At 35.2% G+C, this 14,311-nt stretch overlaps 1 protein-coding gene across 1 annotated transcript in view; it reads right to left on the reverse strand.

The window, feature by feature from the left end:
• The window catches only part of SEMA3E (semaphorin 3E), a 310,664-nt gene that overhangs the window by 32,302 nt on the left and 264,051 nt on the right, over positions 1 to 14,311 (reverse strand). Inside the window, exons 10-14 of the mRNA XM_066353922.1 lie at positions 12,923 to 13,067; positions 10,184 to 10,406; positions 7,501 to 7,592; positions 4,861 to 4,902; positions 736 to 902 (exon numbers count right to left, since the gene is read on the reverse strand). Coding sequence (XP_066210019.1) covers positions 736 to 902; positions 4,861 to 4,902; positions 7,501 to 7,592; positions 10,184 to 10,406; positions 12,923 to 13,067 — 669 coding nt within the window. The remainder of the gene's footprint in view (positions 1 to 735; positions 903 to 4,860; positions 4,903 to 7,500; positions 7,593 to 10,183; positions 10,407 to 12,922; positions 13,068 to 14,311) is intronic.

Raw genomic sequence — 14,311 nt, forward strand, 5'->3', positions numbered from 1 at the left:
TTGGTCTCTTTTTTAAGAGAAAAAAACAATTGCTTATTCTAAATCAAATAAAAATATTTCCCCTTATATTTTCTGACAAAGAATGTCATATGGCTTGAGTCAAAAAATATTCTTATTCTTCAAAATACTTGCTACAGCTCCAGAGCTCCTGTTCAAAGCATCTGAGATTTGCTTCTCTAACAAGTGGCAATGACCTTGCTGAACTGTAGACGTTAGAGTTTGGAGGTCTTTAAGCACCCTTCATTTGTGTTGAATAAAATCACATGTTTCATTAATTATAGGTCATGCAATTGCCTAGAAGTTAAAATATTCACTTTCAAAATGAAATAAATAAAGACCAGCTGGTAGAGAGGACATGGGGCAAGTGCAGGATGTATTTCAGAGTTTATTTATTTCCCTTTTAAGTCTTTGAGTCCCTCATGTGCAGTGGCTTGCCATTTCCACATTTCATCTAAACTTGCTTCATGTCTTGCAGCAAAAGTTTCAGAAGGGGGAAGAGTAGATTCAAACCTTGGTGGAAAAATAAAAATCCAGTCTCCACACAATAACGGATGGGAGTTATTTTCAGGAAAAATGTAAGTTTTCAAAGCTTATTTATGAATAAAATATGACTACAATGATTAACTTAAATAAATACAACATGGTTATTTTCATGAAATGGATGCAGGAAGAAAATAAATCAAGTGTTAGTGTTTTCCTATACATGCAAAATATTCCATGAGGGCTGTGTCTCACCGTTTTGCATGTGTGCCTGTCGGGTAATACCGGGAACAGGATATGCCATCCCAAGCACAGTAAGGGTCTCGAGCCAGGCAGCAGTCAGCACAAGCACTTCCATACATCTCACACTGATGGAATCTGACTTGGGCCACAGCAGAAGCAGATCCAATATACAGTTGTTGCTGTAGACATCAAAGAAGAACGAGACCACTAGCAGGAATGGACAGAACTCTCACTGAACTCTTACACTTAGATTTTCACATTTATACAAAAGTATTTTCTTGAATATTCACTTAAATGACTGCAGTTACTCATGAGAGATCATGGAACACTGATACTATGATTTCTCCAAGATAGGAAATACTTTCATACTTCGATGCATGAATAACAAAATTACTGGTGACATCGAGTTTTTAAGATGTTGACTTTTATTCATTGTCTAAGTAGACTCTTTTATCATCTAACATCATTGTACATCTTTTTAAAAGAGCTATAGGAATGTTCTGTAAGAAATTAAATAAGAAAATTGTCTATCTTTGTATTTTTAAAATTGTGATATAATTTATATGTACCATAACATAATTTTAGGTGTACAATGTAATAATTTGATACTTATATATATTGCACATTGATCACCACAATCTAGTTAATGTCCCTCACCACAACCAGGTTAAAATTCTTTATTCTTGTGATAAAAACTTTAAAAATCTACTTTCTTAGCAACTTCCAAATACACTGGGGAACAATTTTTTTTTTTCATTTTCTGTTGCATGAAGTTTTAGAACTGTTTCTATATATTTCTGCATCGCTGATTCCAAATCTGAAATCCGTTTTTTGGTGCATGCTCTAGTTTTTATGCAATTTTAATTTCTTTTTGTTACAGTTAATGGCATGCATTGGTTTTTAAATTAGAGGTAAAGGGCAACAACTCTTGGATTGAACATAACCACAAGGCAATTAATGTTTTACAAACATCACTTTTACATAATTATAGTTGTTTTTAAATGTAAAACATTATTATCTGATAAAAACACCCTCTTATTTTGTTTTAAGATGGAATCATGGCTTCTTCGAGTAGGTGTTAATGTAAGAATAGTTGCTACACACTTCAACGTCAAAGGCGCAATATTTCATCATTGTGACACGTGCTTATATTGCCTATTTTCAAGTTCCCCTTGGCGACAAAACAAGAATTGGGCTCCTCATATTGTGTGCCATAATTGTGAGGAAATACTTCATGACTGGACAAAAGGAAAATGCAAAGGAATGCCTTTTGGTATTCCCATGGTTTGGCGTGAACCTAAGGACCACAGCAGTGACTGTTATTTCTGTCTGACCCATACAAAGGGCATCGGCAAGAAAAAACAGCATATGATCGCATATCCTAATATTTCTTCAGCAATACAACCTGTCCCACACTCTGAGACACTCCAAGTTCCAGTTTTCAATGGTTTTATTTCTTCTAAAGACAAAGAAAGTGAACATGGTGATCAAGTGTATTTTGATAAGATGCATGAGGAAATGGTTGTAGAATCTGAAGGGTCTTCTTCTGATGCCAAGCAGTCATTAACCCCTCAGCAGTTTAGCCAACCCAAATTGAATGACTTAGTAAGAGATTTGGGGATATCAAAGAAAGCAGCTGAGTTATTAGCCTCCAGGCTTCAAGAAAAGAATGTACTTCACTGGTCAGCTAAAGTATTCCATTTCAGGAAGCGTGAACAAATTTTTGAGGACTTTTTTTCCAAAGACAAACACACTTTGTTTACTGTCATGATATCAGTAGTCTTCTCAGCCAGCTAGATGTTACCACTTACAGTCCAACAGAATGGCGGCTATTTCTTGACAGCTCTAAATGGAATCTGAAATGTGTTCTCCTACACAACGGTACTGTTTATGCAGCAGTTCCAACTGGTTATTCAACTCATCTGTGAGAAGATTACAATGACATAAAAATTGTCCTCGACTTTCTGAAGTATGAGGAGCATAACTGGATCATTTGTGTTGACCTTAAAATGGTAAATTTCCTGCTAGGACAACAGAAAGGTGTCATGAACTATCCTTGCTTTCTGTGTTTGTGGGACAGCTGAGCTCAGGAGAAACACTGGACACAGAAGGAGTGGCCGAAAAGTAAAGCTCTGGAAGTAGGGATGCAAAATATTGTGAATGAACCTGTGTAGTTAATCGAGACAGGATCATTTTTCCCCCACTTCACTTGAAACTTGGCTTAATGAAGCAGTTTGTTCAGGCTTTGAATAGAGAAAGTGAATACTTTCAACATATTATTTCTGCTTTTCCTGCCTTGTCTTTTGAGAAGATAAAAGCAGGTGTATTTGATGGACCTCAAATTTGAACCCTCATACGTGACAAAGAATTTGCCAGGAAGATGAATAAGGAGGAGAAAGCAGCCTGGCAGTCTTTTGTGGCTGTTACAAAGAACTTCCTTGGCAACAAAAAAGCAGAAAACTATGAATCTCTGGTTCAAAGAATGCTATTGGCTTTCCACGACACTGGATGTAACATGAGCATTAAGATTCACTTCCTGAATAGTCACCTTGATAAGTTTCCCGAAAATCCTGCAGCTGTTAGTGATGAGCAGACTACTGCTGGAGCATCAAATGAGATCGTCCTCAACAAATACACAAACGCAAGAGCTACAAATGCAAATTTTTGCCTGAATAGAATTTAAATAAGTTTTGTGCAAATTTTATGATTAAAATAAGTGTTCTAATATGTTCTATTTTGAAACTGTAGACAAATTCTGATGCAATCATATCTTTTAATGTATTAGTGTATTTACTGCATTGTATAAATTATTATATTTTCACAAAGATGATGCCCAAGCAGACATTGTACTTCATTATGTTAAACTAAATGTTGAAAATTTTACAATAAGATAAAGACCTAAAATCTTGAATTGCAAAAAAACTGTAGCTTACAGAGAAAAACTAATGTCAGATTTGAGGTCAGCACACTCGAATTATGTAAGAACAAGTGTTTTTGTGGGTGCAACAAACATTTTGTTCCCCAGTGATATTCATACACTATTAACTGTAGTATTCATGCTGCACATTGTATCCCCAGGACTTACGTATTTTATAACTAGAAGTTTGTACTCTTTGATCATCTTTACCCATTTTCCTCACCCTGAACCTATGCCTCTGGCAACCCCCAGTCTATTCTCTGTATCTATAAGTTCTTATTTTTAAAAATTTCACATCTAAGTGAATTCACATGGTATTTGTGTCTTTTTATGATTTATTTCACTTAGCATAATATCCTCAAGAGCCATCCATGCTATTACAAATGGCAGGATATCCTTCTTTTTATGGCTGAATAATATAGTGCTCACAAAAATTAGGGGATATTTTATTGCTTCATATTTATTTTGCAGTATATTTCACTGTATTAAGTATCTAGCACATTTTCTTTATCCAGTATCCCTCAATGGACACTATGGCTATTGAGAATAATGCTGCAATAAACAGGAGAATGCAGATATATTTTCAAATTAGTGTTTTAATTTTTTCAGATAAATACCCAGAAGTGAAATTACTGAAACATATTATAGTTCTATTTTTAATTTTTTGAAGAACCTCCAAACTTTTTTCCATAGTGGCTTCAAAACTTATATTCTTACCAACAGTGCACATTGCCATATAACATTTAGAAGAGGGACATAGATATATATAGAGAGAGAATCACATGGAATAAACTGTAAGATACATTTTTAAGTGAAAAGCACAAGTAGCACAACAATTAACATTGCATGTTCCCATTTGTCTAAACATAAAAGGTTATTTTTAATAAATGTGAGGAATATATGCAACTATTTCTGAGAAATTTACACCAAAAACTGGTACCAGTAAAATGGAAGTGACATTTGTGTTTCACTGCACAAACCTTTTATATTACCACTATTTTTGCAAAAGCATTAGCAAAAAATTGTTGAATAATTTCATGTAATTGTAGACGAAAATCTACTCATGTCCAACTTTCTAAAAATAAAATTATCTATTACATGTGAATCACTACATATTTGTATCAGAATAACAGTATAAATTGCTCAGATGTAAACACATGTACTTATGCTCATTATCCTTTGACCTTAACTCATATATAGAGCACACGCACACAACTTACCCTCTTTGAGGAAATCTCCATAGAAATAATGGGAACTGGATCCTGAAAAATTAAAATAAGTTTCTTTTCTAAGAAAGGAAATAAGGAAACATACCTTAATATGGTTAAAAATCAGCTGAAATCATGTTATATGTGAGTGGTTCTATGCCAAGATATCTTTAGTTTTCATTTTAGCAAATTGATAGGCAAATACAATTATTAAGACATAGCTTTCTATCTCAAAACCTTTTCTGAAAGAATGGGACAGATACGTAGCTGAGAAAAGTCATGGGTAATTTAGTCAGCTTACCATTTGCTCTGGAATGTACTTTTTGTATTTGCATTTGAATATTATTTGAGCTTTGGAAACTCAGGTATCTTTAACTACATAATCAAGTCAGTGTTCTTTTTTATAAAGTTGTTAAACCATTAAATAAAAGTTATTATGTCTTTGAATAGGTGTTGTTATTGCTAATAAATCATGTGATCTTTGTTTTAACCCAAGCCTAGACAAACACTTTTTCTGTTGGAGTTATTGTGGTTAATTACTATGAACATGAACCCAGGATGCTTTGAACAAGATGAATAACCTCATTTTCTTAGAATTGTACCAGAGGAAGTAAAATCTATAACATTACCTTGAGAACCAATGCATTAGTCTAGGGATGGTGATTAAGACTAGAGCGTCTCCAAAACTCTGATCAATTCTGATCAATCAAGTGGAGAAGCAGTTGGCAGGTGGGATTCACTCTGGGAAAGATTACTCTCAGAAGAATTATTTTATGAAAGAGAAAATTTGATCTTCTGTGTCACTTTCTAAAAGTATTTTAAACTATAACATGCATTTGTTTATTCATTCAGGCAATGTTTCTTAAGGTTTAATATGAACAAGATAACTGTTGTGGATGCTATTACTATAAGCACTATGGTCTCTAATGTGAAATGAATTCTTACAAGAAGTCCAATATGAAAATTAAGAAAAAGCATAGCTGTTCTGGTTGAACTAGAAACATATACAGCTTTGGCTTTGATTATGGGGAATGTAATCTCCAGGACAGCCAGGTGACAGGAGTTGTTTTTCATTAATAAGAATATTTTCATATATATGTATACATACTTATATAGTCAATATCCATTCATTATAGATTGTGTAGCTGTAAATTTGCCTACTTGCTAAAATTTATTTGTAACCTCAATATCAATATTTGTGGAGTTTTGCAGTCATTCAGGTTCATGTGTATGCAGAGTGGCAAAAAGTTCGAGTTGCCCAATGTGCACAGTCCCAGCTGAGGTTACCCAAGCTGCCTTCCTGTTTCAGCTCTCATATTGCACAGAAGTATCCTCTTTATGGTCTATTTGGGGCCATGTTGTTCATTTTTGTGTTTTTCTTGCTGATTTTTTTTTTTCTGTTTTTTTTTTTTTTTTTTTTTTTTTTTTTTGCATTTTTCAGAAGCTGGAAACAGGGAGAGACAGTCAGACAGACTCCCGCATGCGCCCGACCGGGATCCACCCGGCACGCCCACCAGGGGGCGATGCTCTGGCCACCAGGGGGCGATGCTCTGCCCATCCTGGGCGTCGCCATGTTGCGACCAGAGCCACTCTAGTGCCTGAGGCAGAGGCCACAGAGCCATCCCCAGCGCCCGGGCCATTTTTGCTCCAATGGAGCTTTGGCTGCGGGAGGGGAAGAGAGAGACAGAGAGGAAGGTGCGGCGGAGGGGTGGAGAAGCAAATGGGTGCTTCTCCTGTGTGCCCTGGCCGGGAATCGAACCCGGGTCCTCTGCACGCTAGGCCGACGCTCTACCGCTGAGCCAACCGGCCAGGGCTCTTTTCTTGCTGATTTTGATGTAAAAATGGCCCTAACTGAAGTGCTGTCTAGTGTTCCTAAGCTCTGAAAAGCTGTGTTGTTCCTAATGGAGAAAATATGTGGTTGAATAAGCTTTGCTCAGGCATAAGTTACGGTCCTGTTGGCCACGAGTTCAATGTTAATTAACAAAATATACTAAATAAGGTATCTTTAAACAGAGCTGCACATTAAAAAAGGTTATTTACTGACCAGTTGACAAAAAGTTGTGACTAGAGACTCACAGGAACCTAACTACATTTCTCCTAGGAGCGATGGTCAGTATTTTCTAATTCAGTGTTTGTGGGCTCTTAAAGAATGTAACTGCCACACATACTGAGACTTGACTCTGAGTGCATGTGTATGCGTATGTACAATTGCTTTGCTCATGTCTAACCTTTCCATGATCATTTTGGTGTTTTTTGTTTCAGTAAATTCTGTGTAATTGATATGCTATTTTTTAATTGTCTGTGTTTACTGTACATTTGTACAAAATGAAAACGCAATAATGATCTTAGAATTCATATGTAGTAAAAGTATTTTTTCTTTAAGTCATAGTCATTATTAAAATTCTTCTCATGTTAGGTAGTTACTGGCCTCTTCATTGAATAGTTTACAACAATAAAATAGATGCAACGGGATTTTAAATCATCCCTCGTTTCAAACCACTCTGAGTTTCATACCTGTTAAAAGAAATTGACATAACTTCTTCCCTATTTACAACTCACTTGGAATTGTCTGTAAAACATAAATTCTGGGTATATATGTGTACACACACACACACACACACATACACATATATCTTTTTTTACTAAAAATACCTTGAATATCTGAAGTTCTTCTAGAATTACTTCTTCCATTGATTCTGTTTCTTGGTTGTAAATTGTGATTACTTTCAGCACAATTCCATTATCTATAGGGAAAAAAGAAAGAGAGATACACTAGAGGTTTTATCAAAATCTGGTTTTCAAACAATTCAAAAACATATAAAGACTATGGATTCAAATAAGATTTAAAATCTACATGCATGAAAATTTAATTGCTTCCAGTTAAAATGATATATTCATGTCATAGTAGTTATATAGTCATACTTTTAATTAGCAAAAAACTAACAACATGCCTGGTCAGAAAAAAAAATACAATTATTTTCCAGATTATTTTATTAAAAATCCAATTAAAGGTTCAGAAATAAAGATATCTTTGGAAGAACATATAAGACAACCTTCAAATTATTCTAGATTCTTCTGTGATGATGAAATAAAATTTTTTACTTAAAGATCCTTTCCTGGAAAGAAACTATACTTTTAATCTTAGGGAATAATACACATGAAAACACACGCGCGCGCGCGCGCACACACACACACACACACACACACAACACTACTGAGAGAACAGAATAATGATTCCTCCTGTACTAATCATTTTAGTTTCCATAATTATCAAAAATTTTATAAATTTATAGTCACATTTTAAAATTGTACCTTATTTTTATTATTTCTGATAGTCTACACTTGTTATTTACAATGAAAACTTTAGTAAGACACTAATTTGCCTGTAAAAATAATTTGGTGTAGTAAGAGAAATAACTCAGAAAAAAATAAGCACTGTGGAGGTCCTTATCCAAGCTTTTCTTCGGAATTTAACGATTTGTTTAAAACTTATCACATCTTGTATTTAGGTTAATAAAATGTGATTAAAATAAAACTAATAACAATTACTTGTACACAAATAGGAATAGAAATTATTATAATTTTTAAAATCAGGTACACTCAAAAATATCTCACAATTATTGTATCAAGCCAAAAGCAAAGATGAAACTCAAATTATTAATTTGCCGCTAGTGATTCTGAAATAAGGACTTGATAGATGATAGATAGATAGATAGATAGATAGATAGATAATATTAAAGCATGTGTCTGGTAAATCATTTGTAAGATTTTCCAACGTTGTACTCCTTACACATTCATCAAATGTGTTCTTTTGTACAGAAAAGCTGTGGTATAATATGATAGTATCATTGAGTTAAACATGGTTTACATGATAACTATATGCCTGGTATTTCTAAAATTTTCTTAAGTATCTTTGGTTGATCTAACAAGAAAGTATTTCTAAAAATGTTCATGGACTACTTGCCAGGATATTTTAAAATAACATGCTTTTTCCATGATTAATTTTATCAAATATGATCTTGCTTATAGAATTCATTTTTCTTTTTAACTCTTTTGGATGTCATTATAAATTCATGGCCAGGTAATTTTAAATTTGTTTAAAAAAATCTGATGTTTTTTTTTTACTCTTGATCCCATAGTACACAGCATATTATTAACATTAATCTCCTAAAATAAACGGATAAAATATAGCCAGCATCAGATCAATTTCTGAAAATCAAAAGAATATTTCCTTACTTAAATGTTTGCTTTTTCAAAAAGTATGACTGCAGGCCCTGGCCAAGTGGCTTAGTGGATAGAGTGTTGTACCAGAGCACTGAAACCATGGGTTTGATCCCCGGTCAGGGCACACATGAGAAGCAACTAGTGAGTGCACATCTAAAATGGAAGAATAAAGTGGAACAAAGAGTTGATGCTTCCCTCCCTTTCTCTCTCTATAAAATCAATGGAAAATTTTTAAAAAAATTAAATAAATATATGACTGCAAAAGCCCAAGTACCAATATTAATGTTATAGCCTGATTCCTGATCTGGGCATATGCAATGTCTCTTTAAAATTAAATGTCTGTGATTAAAGTTATGCATGGTAGAATGCCTATTTTTCTAAATAGCAACTGATATAGCAAATTCTATGACACATATGAAAAAAGAGAGAAATTATCATTTAAAAAACTTCTTAAATGACTAGAATTTTAAGGTATTTGACAGAATTTGCTACATATTACCTGGATGCTAAAAGAGTCCAAGTTCTATTCCACAAGATAGATACAATGTACAGCATTCATTGAAATTATAGCTTTATTTGAAACTTTTCACTTTTAGCACATTTATTACAATTTATTTTATTAATGCAGCATATTACAAATTTGGCCTAAACATTTACCTTCATTATGAGTAACACTTGGCCTGTTTGTTAAAAATGGTTGATTCTGATAGGGCCTGATAAACACTGCTGTAATTAAAGGTTTAAGTGAAGTTATTGCTCCAAATGTTTAAAAAGTCTTAAGACCTTAATGAGCAGCCAGAGTTAACAATACGCCTGGGAATGACAGGAGAACCATCTTGAGCTGCTTCCTTCCTCTATGATAAATTCTACTTGGAACCAGCTTTGTTTTTTAACATCAGTTATTTGTTCCTTCACTTATTTATTTGTTCAAGTGTATAAAGTATTGATATAAACAGGGTGTAACTACCTCAAATCCTCTCTTCATTGCAGCAAATAAGCAAATAATGGATCACAAAGAGACTTGTTGATAGGTAGTTTTTAAACAATATGAATAATGTTATTGATTATAGGGTTTAATTTAAATATCTCTGAGTCTTTCTAATCTATTTACCTGTTCCAATAAACAAGACATCGTATTGACCATCCTCTGCTTCTACCTGATCCACTGCTATTTGCTTCAGGTTATACTTTCCATCTGTTTTTACCAGTATTGGTTTTTTATGGGCAGGCTTTATGGGCTGGTACATAAGCGGATGGCTTCTTGCGAATCGAATGGCCTCATCGGGATAGTCTTTCGTGGTTGCGTGCCTCCCTCCGTTAACTTTACTGGCACACTAAAATACAAGGAGAAGACGTCTTTTTTTTTTTTTTTTTTTTGCCTTACACCTAAAGAGCAAACTGAAAATTAACTATAAAAAAAATTAGAAAAACTGGTTATATGCATTTAATTAAATGTACATCTAGAAACATTGAGTAAGCATATATTCTTCACTACAGAAAGGAAATCTACATTGAGAATTGCAAGGATAGTTTGAATTATTTTAAACATACAACACTAGAAATACACAGAAAGTTGTGAAATCCTGCTAAAGTGAAATATATTAAATATCGGTATAGGTTGAAGGTGGTAAAAATGCATAGTATCACAAATATTGAAACTATTTCCAGTTTTCTGAAATTTACTTTTTTCACATTGTATATTAAATTTTGAAGGTAAACAACATACTGTTCAGGGAAAAACTAAAAGCCTCTTTGTTGTGATAAATCTTCCCCTCCCTAAATGAAGGATCATAACAGCACAAAATAGCTTTCCCATATGGAGACTATGATGATATGACTGGTGATGATTCCAACTGACTCACTGACTATAGAATTTAGTGCTGTAACATACTATAGAAACCTATTCAAATTCCATCACTATTGATTAAGAAAAGACCCTCTCTGTTCTACTATAATCTTTATGAATTTATATAATTTTTATCTGGATTAGACAAAATAAATTGAGAAAACCAGAAATATTTGCTAAAACATATCTCCATTCTTAAATCACCTCTCTAAAACTAAATGTCCAGCAGCACCTTCAGTTACTTCTTGGAATACCTCTGACTACTGAACCATGCAAGCCATTAAGCACTCAACTCATTCTGCATATTTTCCTCCAGAATCAGCAGCAATTGCAGTGATTATCTTGATAAAAATTTTCCACTTTAGAGTATAAATACAGTAGTTTAGTAATCAGATTCTGCAAAGAGGGCATTTTTAACGGTTTGTTTTCAAAATTGAGGCCATATTCCTTAATTTGGCCTGAATTTTCATTTGAGTGTTTTTTCATGGTACATAATTGGAAACATTTTGGACCAGCCTGGAAGCAGTTCAGCAACCAGTCACTTCCTCCAAATCTCCTTTAATACCATGTGGTTTCAAGAAGCTTTTCCAGCAAAGCCACAGGAGTGGGTTTTCTCCATTTAAATTGTAATTTCAATCAATAGAGTGAAATAACGTATACTTTATGTCTTACTGGAAGTCATAACTTTAAGCTAGTGAGAGAGAGTGATTGAAATGGTAAAGCCTTACACTTGCTAATGGAAGTAAGGTTTGTTTCCACTTTGGATTTGGCTCTGCAAAATGTTCCTACTTGACTTGCAAGTACTTGTGAAATCAGTATAGTGATGGGTTTTCACCAGCTGCTCATAAAAGAATAGACTTTGACTTGCATGACAAGTTAAATGTTCTCCATGATTCACAGAGCACAGAAAATGATCATACGTGTTCCCAACCTTATTGCACACAGTATACATCAGGGGTCCCCAAACTTTTTACACAGGGGGCCAGTTCACTGTCCCTCAGACCATTGGAGGGCCGGACTATAAAAAAAACTATGAACAAATTCCTATGCACACTGTACATATCTTATTTTAAAGTAAAAAAACAAAACGGGAACAAATACAATATTTAAAATAAAGAACAAGTAAATTTAAATCAACAAACTGACCAGTATTTCAATGGGAACTATGCTCCTCTTACTGACCACCAACGAAAGAGGTGCCCCTTCCGGAACTGCAGCGGGGGCTGGATAAATGGCCTCAGGGGGCCGCATGCGGCCCGCGGGCTGTAGTTTGGGGACCCCTGGTATACATGATACAAAACCATTGTTGTCATCATCATAAACATAGCCATCATCATCATCATCATTTTTAGACACATGTGCAATTAAAAGCACAAATGTTTGAATGGCTGGTGAGGGAAAATCTTGGTAGCACAGGTTCAGAGGCAGGAGATGGAACTTCCTGTGCTCTGGTAACACTTTTGTGTCGGCACTTTTCCCTAGGAGCCAGCAAGAAAGGTAAATGAGATACTAAGTGTTCTCAGGGGCAGGGAAAAAGCTATTTTACAATAGATATACTAAATTGAGAATAGAGGAGAAAGTTTGGCCTAAGAAACTTAGAACCCAAATATTAGAATATAAAAATGTCTCCTGCTTGGAAATATGTAGCCCTAATTTTCCTGAAGAGGCAGGAAGGAGTAGGATGCTCCTTTGATTGGATGTTTCTGTATTCACCAGTACCCTTAAAAATAAAATTTAGTTGATGTTACTTAGCCAAAATATCAATGAAAACACATAGTTCATAATGATGCTAAGATGAACCAATCATAGATTTCTTTCTTTAATTAACAAGCATACAGCTAGATAGAAGAAATTATTTAGCTTTATCATGAGGTAGTCAAGTATATTTTTATAGATGTAGAATTTAACTGTTCAATGCAGTTTTGTAAAGCATTTAAAACTGTGAACAAGATATTATTAAAAGCCTCTAAAAATAAGAAGTCTTTGTTAAATGCCTCAACTTACAGAACCAGGCCTTGGATAAGGGACTTTCCCTTCGTAGAGTGACCAGTGATATTCAGGTCCTTCCTTATGTGCATATGGTCCATTAAAAGCTGCCCGGATGCTAGACATGTGATAGACACATATGGCATGTCCTCTAAATATATTACTGAAAAATACAACAAAAACAAAAAAGATAATTACTATTATGGAACTGATTTGGAGGTCACTTAATCAAACCCTATAGACTACATAGATAAGAATAAAGTTTTATGGTAAAAGTGGTACAATCCCTTAAGCAGAGAATATTCTAGAAATGTAAACTATTTTAATATTTCAAGTATTAAAACTCCAAAACTTAATATTTCTTTGCCTATTTTTTTTTTTTTTCATTTTTCTGAAGCTGGAAACAGGGAGAGACAGTCAGACAGACTCCCGCATGCGCCCGACCGGGATCCACCGGGCCCGCCCACCATGGGGCGACGCTGCCCATCCTGGGCGTCGCCATGTTGCGACCAGAGCCACTCTAGCACCTGAGGCAGAGGCCACAGAGCCATCCCCAGCGCCCGGGCCATCTTTGCTCCAATGGAGCCTCGGCTGCGGGAGGGGAAGAGAGAGACAGAGAGGAAAGCGCGGTGGAGGGGTGGAGAAGCAAATGGGCGGTTCTCCTGTGTGCCCTGGCCGGTAATCGAACCCGGGTCCTCCGCACGCTAGGCCGACGCTCTACCGCTGAGCCAACCGGCCAGGGCTCTTTGCCTATTTTTATAATAAATTAAAAATGGTATTGTTAGTATCAAAAGTATGACATAGTTGTATCACTTCACTTTATTATTGCTAAATTTAATATTGTATTTTTTTATTGTTTTTATATGTTTAAGGAAGATATGGGTTTATTATTTTTTTTCACTTATAATATCTTTTTAAAATTTTTTAGTTGAGGCCCTGGCTGGTAGCTCAGTGGATAGAGCATCAGCCCAGTGTACGGACTTCCCAGGGTCCATCACTGGTCAGGGCACACAGGAGAAGCGACCATCTGCTTCTCTCCCTCTCCCTCTCCCTCTTCCTCTTCTCTCCCTTGTCCCTTCCCATTGTTAGTGGCTCAGTTGATTTTAGTATGGCCCTGGGGGCTGAGGATGGCTTGGTTGGTCCAAGTATGTCACTCTCAGGTGCTAAAAATAGCTTGATATTCAAGAATTGGCCCAAGATGGGGTTGCTGGGTAGATCCTGGTTGAAGAGCATGCGGGAGTCTCACTATTTCCCCTCTTCTCATTTAAAATGAGAATTCACTGAGGTGACATTGGTTAATAAAACTATACAGGTTTCAGGTATACAATTCTATAACACATCATCTGTATATTGCATTGTGTTACCACTCCAAAATAAGCCTTCCTTCATCGTCATCTATCCCCCTTT

The sequence above is a fragment of the Saccopteryx leptura genome, chromosome 12 (genome assembly GCF_036850995.1).
Source record: "Saccopteryx leptura isolate mSacLep1 chromosome 12, mSacLep1_pri_phased_curated, whole genome shotgun sequence".
Lineage (NCBI taxonomy): Eukaryota > Metazoa > Chordata > Mammalia > Chiroptera > Emballonuridae > Saccopteryx > Saccopteryx leptura.